General features: G+C 38.8%; 1 protein-coding gene across 1 annotated transcript in view; it reads left to right on the top strand.

The window, feature by feature from the left end:
- Positions 1–938: 938 nt before the first annotated feature.
- Positions 939–10593, top strand: part of LOC105470393 (GTP binding protein 8) — a 20202-nt gene continuing 10547 nt past the window's right edge. The window contains exons 1-5 of the mRNA XM_011722344.3: positions 939–1311; positions 3041–3139; positions 5447–5577; positions 7784–7883; positions 10391–10509. Of these exons, the coding sequence (XP_011720646.2) occupies positions 976–1311; positions 3041–3139; positions 5447–5577; positions 7784–7883; positions 10391–10509 (785 nt within the window). The 5' untranslated portion in view covers positions 939–975. The remainder of the gene's footprint in view (positions 1312–3040; positions 3140–5446; positions 5578–7783; positions 7884–10390; positions 10510–10593) is intronic.

Genomic DNA, 10593 nt, shown 5'->3' with positions numbered 1-10593 from the left:
ACTTTTATATATGCAGGAGCGAGAATAGCGAACAGAAAAGCACCCCAAACTCTAACGCAAAGATCAATAAAATATTAGCCAGCCAGCAGCACATCAGGCTGCCGTATTGGATGCCTTCAAAGTCGTTGCTTCTTTCTGTTCATTAACTTTTGTATCGTGTTTATTCAAGAATTGTCCTGTTTAGTTATTGAACTACCTGGGGAATAGCTCAAGAAACCATGAGTTACCCTTTCTCTGCTATATGCTGCTGAGGTTTTAGAAAAACTAGTTTATTTAATATACGAATATTTTTCAGTTATTCATTTCATCATTATGATACCTGAATCTCCCATTTCAGCACTGATCGGCTTTAGGGAGAAACTTTTGAAATAAGATGATATTATGAAAGGTCCAGGAAACAATTCTCTAACATCTATGCAAAATTGTTTTTGTAAGAAATCTCTAAAGTTTAATGACATTTCCTGCAGGTATAGCGAAGGCGGAAATACAAACAGTCCCTTCCACGAAAACGAGGTGCTTTTACAATCACATTTCTCATCAGCTCTTTTCTTTTTTTGCAAAAGTGTTTATCCTAGTGATGTGGATTTATGACAAACGTCAACGGTTAATAAGATAACCAAAAACTGTGAAAATCAAGCGTTCCTGGAATGTATCAGACCTTCACACTGTTAGTCCTTCGCTTGAGACTCAAGGGCCACATGGCCAGGTAAGTAACCTCTGGAAACCGTTAAACATCCTTCCAGTAAGACAAAATCGTTAAGCCCAAAGTGTTAAAGAAACCCAGTGAGCTGTTCCCCGCAGGTCACCGCCTGCCTCCACCCTCCTCCCGCTCACTGAACGCAAAAAGCTTAGACGGGAACGAAAGAGGCCAGAGGAGACTACAACTCCCAGCAGGCGTCGCGGCGGCAACTGGCGCTCACGCACGCGCAACCCAGGACACAGGAGTAAAGTCGGCCCGCCTTCTGGGAAGGGAGAATGGCGGCTCCCGGGCTGCGGCTGGGAGCGGAAAGGCTGTTTGCAATGCCTGGGGTGCTGGAGCTACTGAGCCGCTCTAACAGCACGTCCCAAGCCTTTGCTGAGGTGCTGCGGCTGCCGAAGCAGCAGATGAGGAAGCTGCTGTACCCGCTGCAGGAAGTCGAGCGGTTCCTCGCCCCCGACAGCAGGCAAGACCTTCACCTGCGTATCTTTGACCCGAGCCCGGAGGACATCGCGAGGGCGGACAACGTCTTCACGGCCACTAAAGGGAACCGCATCGACTACGTCAGCTCTGCCGTTCGTATAGACCACGCCCCGGACCTCCCCCGGCCTGAGGTGAGAGGCGATTCTCACGGTTCACCTGCGCGCCGGCGTCACAGCGCTAACAGCTGTCCCGGCTATCGGGCTCGCGGGAGATTTTGCTGTTGTATTTTCTAGCTTTGTGTGAGCGCATGTATTATTTTAACTAAATAGATATACGCCGATGCTCCATGTACGTGGGGATACCCGATAAACCCATCGTAAGTAGAAAATGCAGTCAATACCCCATAAACCTATCGTAAAGTCAAAAATCGTTAAGTTGACCCGCTGTAAGCCAGACTGCCTGTATACAGTTTAAATTATTTTGGGAATGAATATAGAAGACTTCAAAGTGCTTTAAAAGGTTTTCAAACCCAAACTAAGCATTCAAAAAATTAACTCTGTCCTTTTTTCTCCTATTTAACTTAAGTAGGGAAAACATGCCAGACAAATTAGACAGAATTTAGACAGTGAATAATAGGAAACGAGTAATTGTTTCACAAATGAGATAGTCCTTATCAATAAGTAACTTTCGCCTAATCTAAATTTCCTATCATTTGCAAAAATAATAATTATCTCTAGATGGCAATAATGTGGAAAGTTTTTTATAACAACGTTTATTAGTGAAATTTCATGAGTGAGCATTTTTGCATGTCCTGCAATTTAATGATATTCTCTTCTAAGTCTGCTAAAAGGCATCTCAACTCTCCATATGTATTTACATTAAGTGCACCATCGCCCAGAGATATTTCATCTAAATATATGTAGAACTATAGTCAGATATTTTGTGTAAATATATGTAGAACTATAGTCAGGATTCAAGGAGTACCTCAATTATTTAATGATTTTGAGACAGCCCTTGCTTTTTTATTTAAGCTTCTAAATTACTGGACTTTTTTGTAATTCGTTTTTAAAATTCAGTTTAATCTACATAATAACATTAGATTTGCTCTGGCACAGCATTTAAAATTTTTGCAGGACTCCGATCAATTAATTTTGAAGGAGTGACCAGAATTTTCCAGGATAGGTTCCCTGGCCCCTGCCCAGTAAATGTCCCCTAGTTGTCTTGATAACCAAAAATGCCCTTAAAATCTCCAACATGTCCCTCAAGGGGCAGTACGGCCGTCATTGAGAACAACTGATTGGCATTGTACCCCACTCCCTCAATACCATGTTCAAAAGCAGAGCCATGTGTATTAATGGTTAATATCGAGAATATTCTGTTGTTTTCCACACTATAGAGGAGAAAAGCTTAATTGGAACAAGAGAGATCAAGGGAAAAGAGTACGTTTTTAAATTGCAGTGGTGTTACAGTATACCATGGGGGTGCCTGAGAAAATGTGCTTCCAAACATGTAGTTGTACTTTTCATCTAGTTCTGTTGAACTACATTTAGTTTTTACCCTAAAAAGCTTTGTAAATATGAAATACGTAATAACAGTTGCATATATTCTTGAGTAGCGTAGCGAAACTAAAAGCACAGATTGTAGATATACATGTCCTGAGTTCAAATCCCAACTCCTTCACATTGTAGCTGTATAATTTGGGGTTATTGTGTTCTCTCATCCGTAAAAAGGGGATAATATCACCTACTTCCTAGGATGCTGTAAAAAAAAAAAAAAAGAATATATGCTGAATGCTTAAAATGGTGTCTAGCACATTGAATTCATTCAATAAATATTAGCTATGTTAGAATTTGAAGTTTTTTGCATCTAATGCAGCATATCATATACAGCTAGTACTTATCTTCTTTTTTCTTGTATAAGGTGTGTTTTATAGGCAGAAGCAATGTTGGAAAATCATCCCTAATCAAGGCTTTATTTTCACTGGCCCCTGAGGTCGAAGTCAGAGTCTCCAAAAAACCAGTACGTTGAAGTTTTTAAATATGTTTGGACTATCTCTTGGATTAACTAACATGAATAATAAATGCTGGAAGGTATAAGAAATCATAATTGCTAAGTTCCTAGAGAAGTGATTTCTTTCAAAAAAGTAATAAAGTAAGACATCCTAATGCCTGTGTATTTCTCTGAAGAAAAGGAAGTGTAGCTGGATTTATTTTAGTAGTCTAGACAATATCTTCAGAAAATCTTTCTTTATCCAAATTTTGCAAAGAGTTGCCAAATAAAGTGTGTTATTGTCATTCTATATTCTGTAACAGTGATCATCTAGTTCTACACTGATTGTAGGGGAAATGGCTTTTAGGTTTTTCTCGCTTTTTTCCTCCTAGAATCTTTTTTAAGGTATAAGGTACATGAATTAGTTACACAAACACATTCAGCATATTCTTATGTGCTTGTTTTCCTAACCAGTCTGCTGTAATAGCTTTCTATCACTTTCTAATTCCCTCTGCTTTCTTCTCAATGACGCAGTCTCTACCAGTATCTAAGATACCCTTTCTTCAAAATCACCCCCACTTTCTCTCACCTTATCTGGCCACGGTAAACCTTTCCACCAACCCTAATGTTCACTATCCCTGTGTATGTGCGTGCGCGAGTGCACACACACCCCTTTCATTGAGTTGGAACCCTTCCATGAAACTTCACTAGGTCTTTTCTTGCTCCCCACTTCATAAAATGATTCTCTGGCTCCATTGCTAATTATTCTTTCCATTCCTTAACCCTCCCATCCTTACTCCTGCCCTGCCTTACCAAATAAATCAGCTAAATGATCACTTCTAAGTAGAGTGATCTCCTTCCTTTTGTGAGAGTACAATGGAGGAAATGTATTCTTGACATTCCCAATCTGTAATTCTAAAATCATTTTCCTATAGACAAGTAAACTGACTGGGAACTTAAAATCATTTATAAAAATCTTTCCTTTGGTAATATTTGTTCTAAGATCCAAACAATTGGCTTAACTTTTAAAATTGCCTATCATGCTGGGCGCAGTGGCTCACACCTGTAATCCCAGCACTTTGGGAGCCTGAGGCGGTCGGATCACCTGAGGTTGGGAGCTCGAGACCAGCCTGACCAACATGGAGAAACCGTTTCCACTAAAAATATAAAATTAGCCGGGCGTGGTGGTGCATTCCTGTAATTCCAGCTACTCCGGAGGCTGAGGCAGGAGAATCACTTGAACCTGGGAGGTGGAGGTTGCAGTGAGCTGAGATTGCGCCATTGCACTCCAGCCTGGGCAACAAGATCGAAACTCTGTCTCAAAAAAATAAAATAAAATTGCCTATCATAATCTTATCTTTTCTGATTAATATATGTCCTATGGACATAAAACTACGAATAAACCAGTTTTCATCATCTGTGCATCAATTTTAGTTGCACAAACATTTTGTAATTATATTGTCTATACAGTAAAAAATTGTTTAATGAAAGCACTAAAATCCACCTAATAAAATATGCAAAACATCTTGATTTTAGGGAAGCAATAGTCTAGGTATAGGAAACGATCAGACTTTGGATCTAGGTTTTATGAAAATGTGTATGACTGATGGTAAGCATTTTAACCCATCCTTGCCATAATTAGTTTCTCTTTAAAGTGGAGATATATTGTTCATCAGAGAATGTTGACTGATGCAGTCACAATTTAGAACAGGGTGAATTTGTCACTAAGAGTTAATCCAATAGGAAAGACTCCAAAATATTTTGCCCATATGTTTCTAATATGGAATCTAAAGTTCTTTTTTTTTTTTTTTTGAGACGGGGTCTCGCTCTGTCACCCAGGCTGGAGTGCAGTGGCCGGATCTCAGCTCACTGCAAGCTCCGCCTCCCGGGTTCACGCCATTCTCCTGCCTCAGCCTCCCGAGCAGCTGGGACTACAGGCGCCCGCCACCTCGCCCGGCTAGTTTTTTGTATTTTTTAGTAGAGACGGGGTTTCACCGTGTTAGCCAGGATGGTCTCAATCTCCTGACCTTGTGATCCACCCGTCTCGGCCTCCCAAAGTGCTGGGATTACAGGCTTGAGCCACCGCGCCCGGCCAATCTAAAGTTCTTCTTAAGTCATACAGATTCTTTTTTTAAAATGAAGCAAAAAGTAGTATCATCTAAACTTATCTCCAGCCATGCCTTCTGTCTTCTCTTCCTGTTCAACATCAGCATAGTTAAGGTTATATGTACTTGACTTTTAATAAATATTTGTTGATTAACTGGAAAACACTTTGAATCATTAAGTAGATGGAGGACATATCTTAAGACAGCTTTTTTTTCCTATTTACTTTATCAGGGACACACAAAGAAAATGAATTTTTTCAAAGTTGGAAAACATTTTACAGTGGTGGACATGCCAGGTTATGGCTATAGAGCACCTGAAGATTTTGTTGACATGGTAGAGACCTATCTAAAAGAACGAAGAAAGTAAGGAAAATATTTTCTTATAATAGTTATACATTTAACCCCAAAGCATGTTTTCATCAGTAGAGTATTATACACATGATTAACACTTCAGTTTTATCAAATGACTTATTTTATAAGGTCCATTTTATTCTCATAATATTCCACAATACAACATCTAGGACCAAGGTGTATACTGCTTGCTTGTTTTCTGTCTGTGGTTTAGTTTACCCTTAATATTAAATTTAAGTGTTTTCTCAAATTTTAATTGAGACTAAAGAGTACTCAGCATAGTTAATTTTTTTTTTTTTTTTTTTTTTTGAGACAGTCTCATTCTGTGACCCAGGCTGGAGTGCAGTGGCACGATCTAGAGTCACTGCAACCTCCATCTCCCGGGTTCAAGTGATTCTCCTGCCTCAGCCTCCCAAGTAGCTGGGACTACAGGTGTGCACCACCATGCTCAGCTCATTTTTGTATTTTTAGTAGAGATGGAGTTTCACCATGTTGGCCAGGCTGGTCTCAAACTCCTGGCCTCAGGTGATCCACCCTCCTCGGCTTCCCAGAGTGTGGGATTACAGGCGTGAGCCACTGTGCCCGGCCCATTAATTTTTTTTTTTTTTTTTTTTTTTTTTTTTTTTTTTTTGAGACGGAGTCTCGCTCTGTCACCCAGGCTGGAGTGCAGTGGCTGGATCTCAGCTCACTGCAAGCTCCGCCTCCCGGGTTCACGCCATTCTCCGGCCTCAGCCTCCCAAGTAGCTGGGACTACAGGCGCCCGCCACCTCGCCCGGCTAGTTTTTTTGTATTTAATAGAAACGGGGTTTCACCGTGTTTGCCAGGATGGTCTCGATCTCCTGACCTCGTGATCCGCCCGTCTCGGCCTCCCAAAGTGCTGGGATTACAGACTTGAGCCACCGCGCCCGGCCCTAATTTTTTTTTAAACCAAACTCTTACCTGGCTAATTTTGAAAATGAAAATTGTTGGTTAAAATCAGTAAATTATGATCATCTTAAAATACTTCAGACATCAGATCTGCTGCAAATAATATCTCTTTTTTGTCTCCTTATGTAGTCAAGTAATAGTTCTGTTTCAAAAATTGCACCATATGTAGAAAATTGATGTTAATCTTTTGAAATGTAAAAAAATGTTTATAAGTATCTTATTTGTTGTAGCTTTACATAGAGGGTAAAATCATATATTTACATAAGAAAATGCAAAATATAATTTGTCTGGTTTCTGTTATCTATTAGTGTTAGGGTAATAAAGGCCAAGGTGGGCAGATCACGAGGTCCGGAGATCGAGACCATCTTGGCTAACATGGTGAAACCCCGTCTCTACTAAAAATACAAAAAATTAGCCGGGCATGGTGGCGGTGCCTATAGTCCCAGCTACTCGGGAGGCTGAGGCAGGAGAATGGCATGAACCTGGGAGGCAGAGCTTGCAGTGAGCCGAGATCGTGCCACTGTGCTCCCGCCTGGGCAACAGAGCGAGACTCCGTCTCAAAAAAAAAGAAAAAAAATTCTATACAGGCCAGGCACGGCAGCTCATGCCTGTAATCCCAGCACTTTGGGAGGCCAAGGCCAGTGGATCACTTGAGGTCAGGAGTTCGAGACCAGCCTGGCAACATGGTAAAACCTCGACTCTACTAAAAATACAACAACAAAAAATTAGCCAGGCATGGTGGTGCATGCCTGTAATCCCTACTACTCAGGAGACTGAGGCAGGAGAATCACTCGAACCCAGGAGGCAGAGGTTAGTGGCCCAAGATCGTGCCACTGCATTCCAGACTGGGCAACAGAATGAGGTTCTAAAAAAACAAAGTTTTCTAACTAATGGTTAATTTGATTTTTATAAATTATGGTTTCTATAATTTATAATCTGTAATTTATGGTTAATTTGATTTGTGTCTCTTTCTCCTCGAGTTTAAGCTTTTAGAGGAGGGAAGTCACTCATTATATATCAAGTCCCAGGCAGAATGTCTTATGTCCAATATATCCTTATTGAATTAAGTTAATATTTAGTGAATTTAGTTATTGAAAGTAAATAGCACTGAGACCTACTGGACTGCAGGATAAACTTCTGGCAAATTGAGAATTCCTTTTGCCTGAAGAAATTTTTAAATTTTGGATTGAGATTTACTCCAAGGAGAATTTCTTAGTATAGTAAGGAAGAGGGGATAAATGAATGGGTATATTTTATATTGCCATTAATCTTCTTTTCTACATGCTTATAGCTTGAAGAGAACATTTTTATTAGTGGATAGTGTTGTTGGAATTCAAAAAACAGACAATATTGCCATAGAAATGTGTGAAGAATTTGCATTACCTTATGTGGTAAGTACTTCCTTTCAATCATGGTTGCAATTAGAAATAATCAGTTCTATGTGCATCTGTGTGTACATGCACCTTTTAACAATTGAGCTTGTGTTGCCTCCTCAAAAGATAAAGGAGAGTGCCTTTTGAATAATCTTTTCAATTAATCATCCGTTACTATTAATTAAAATAAGTTCTGTGGCACTTTTATTCTTTTCTGTCGCTCAGCTGTATGTTTTAAAAATTAAAGGTTTCTTTCAGCTGTTCATTTAATGTTCTTATGTACTTTTCACTTTTTCTTTTTATAGCAACATAAACATTTTTTCAGAAAAAGTTAGCTCTTTAACAGCAGCTTGACAGACAGTACTGATAAGAATGTGAATAAAACTGCCACTTTAAAAGTTGCTTAACTAATTTAAAATTTTAAAATTGTTCCAGGAACATAGCAGCCTCCAGCACACACTAGTAGGATTTTCATATTTTTAAAGCAAACAAAATTTCTTCTGGGTATTTCTTTCAAGTATTCTTTGTCTTTTGACATAGAATAGAATACAGAATTGTAGATTGGTATCCACATTAATTTTGCTTTGTGAGACTTCCAGATAAAATAGCACTCTTAAAGTTTCTTTCCAAAGAAAAGTGAAGAACACAATAACTATAATTTGGTTTCAAAAAGATGTCAGAAAGCCACTAATATGTAGAAGTGGAGTTTAGTACAAATCACACCAAGTAACTAGTCAGCCACTTTTGTTTTATTCTTGGGGTCTTGGAATTCTTGGGGTTTGCAAAAGCCCTATGAAGCATTAGAGACAATTTATTAGGAGTCAAAGGATTGATAGTCTACCTAGTAAAAATGCCTAAATATTGCCAAACTAAATAATAGTATTCCTTATTTGGTATCACAGATACTAGTTTATGAAATCATATATTTTCCTCAATTTTAATTGAAAGGAAATATTACTTTCTTCGTTGGAAAAGGAATTGGAATAGAGAAATTATATCTGTATCTCCTTTTAAATATCAGTATATTTGCCTTTATGAGAAAAGACTCCCATTTGTGGAGGGATTCACAGGTCATTAGAAACCACACACTTTCTGCTTCTCACTGTGGGAAAAACACTGGAACCATGTTTTTCCTTTGCTCTCATACCACAATAATTAACACAGAAGATTTCTGTGGTCAAATATGTAGGGGTTTTTCCTTCACCAACAAGCAGTGGACACCAGCTCGGTATCTGAAAATTTGATTCTGATACTGTCTATCTGGAGATAACATCAGATCCTACAGACGGAGGATTCAGTCCCCAAGACTACTCCTCCCACCTGGCTTCAGACACTAGCCACAATTTTGGGCCTCTAGAATATCTAGACTGGCTTCAAGTTGGGGTTCCCACTATCCGTTCTTTGGGTTTGATTAATTGCTGGAGTGGCTCACAGAACTCAGGGAAACATGTTTTCTGATGGTATTATAAAGTATATTACAAAGGATACAATGAAGATGCACTTCAGAACCTCCATGTCCTCCTTGGGCATGCCACCCTCTGGGAATGTCCCTGTGTTCAGCTATTTGAAAGCTCTCCAAACCCAGTCTTCTGGGCTTTTATGGAAGCTTCATGACATCAGCATCCCTTCCCCCAGGGCATGGGGTGGGACCCTCTCTGGAATGAGGGTCATATGACCCACAATGAGAAAGGTGAGGGAAGATTACAAGTCTTGTCTTGGAGCAGGTGAATGGAAGGCAGGAGGTCAGAGAGATTTTATTTCCTGATGCCTAACATATCCAACATTAAAACAAAAGATTGTAACAAGGGCTATGGGAGTTATGAGAAAGGCACCGTGGACACAAACCAATATATGTATCATGACATCTCACTCCTGCCATTAGCATCTTTTATGACTAAAAAGCAAAAATGATTTGCCAGGAAATTTAATTTTACAGAAGCTCACCAGGAATACTTGATGGATTAAGGTTTTATTTTTAATTGATTTTTGTAATCATCCATACTTTGACCTTTTCTGCACTACGATACTTGTCTTTGGACAAGTAGAATTCTGGACTTACTTGGAATGTAACTAGTAGATACAGCCTACAAATAGCCTGATTTCTGATTTTTTCTTTAGAGTATAGGTCAAAACATGATTACAAATTGACAATTTTATATAGATAAACCCAATATTCATTTACATATCTTAAGCTATCAGATATATTGTGATCATATGAACAATTGCAAATGTAACTCCAGGACCCTTCTCATTGATCTTCCCAAGATATTATCGCCCTATGTGGTTAAAGCACTATTAAGCAGCAGACACACAGTGTATACTTTATGTGTTTCACACATTTGCTCATTTAATCTTCGTAGCTACTCCTTTATGGGTCATTCTTTTTGTTTTATAGATGAGGAAATAGGTACAGAGAGATAAATTTGCACGGGTCACCTAGTTGTGAATGAAAAATTATAGCTAAAATGTGTAAAATTATTAAGAACCACTTTATTTCTAATGCATAAAAATTTGTTTTCTTATAGATTGTATTAACAAAAATTGACAAATCTTCCAAGGGACATCTTTTAAAACAAGTGCTTCAGATCCAGAAATTTGTTAACACGAAAACTCAAGGATGTTTTCCTCAGTTGTTTCCTGTAAGGTAAGAGTTGTTTTGTTTTTTGTATTTTATGAAGTAACATGAGAATGTTGTGGGTTTTAAAATTTTTTTATCTCAATCGTTTTT

This window comes from Macaca nemestrina, chromosome 2 (assembly GCF_043159975.1).
Source record: "Macaca nemestrina isolate mMacNem1 chromosome 2, mMacNem.hap1, whole genome shotgun sequence".
NCBI classification, from domain to species: Eukaryota; Metazoa; Chordata; class Mammalia; order Primates; family Cercopithecidae; genus Macaca; species Macaca nemestrina.
The sequence above is the reverse complement of the archived record's forward strand: the minus strand, read 5'-3'. Positions and strand labels throughout refer to the sequence as shown.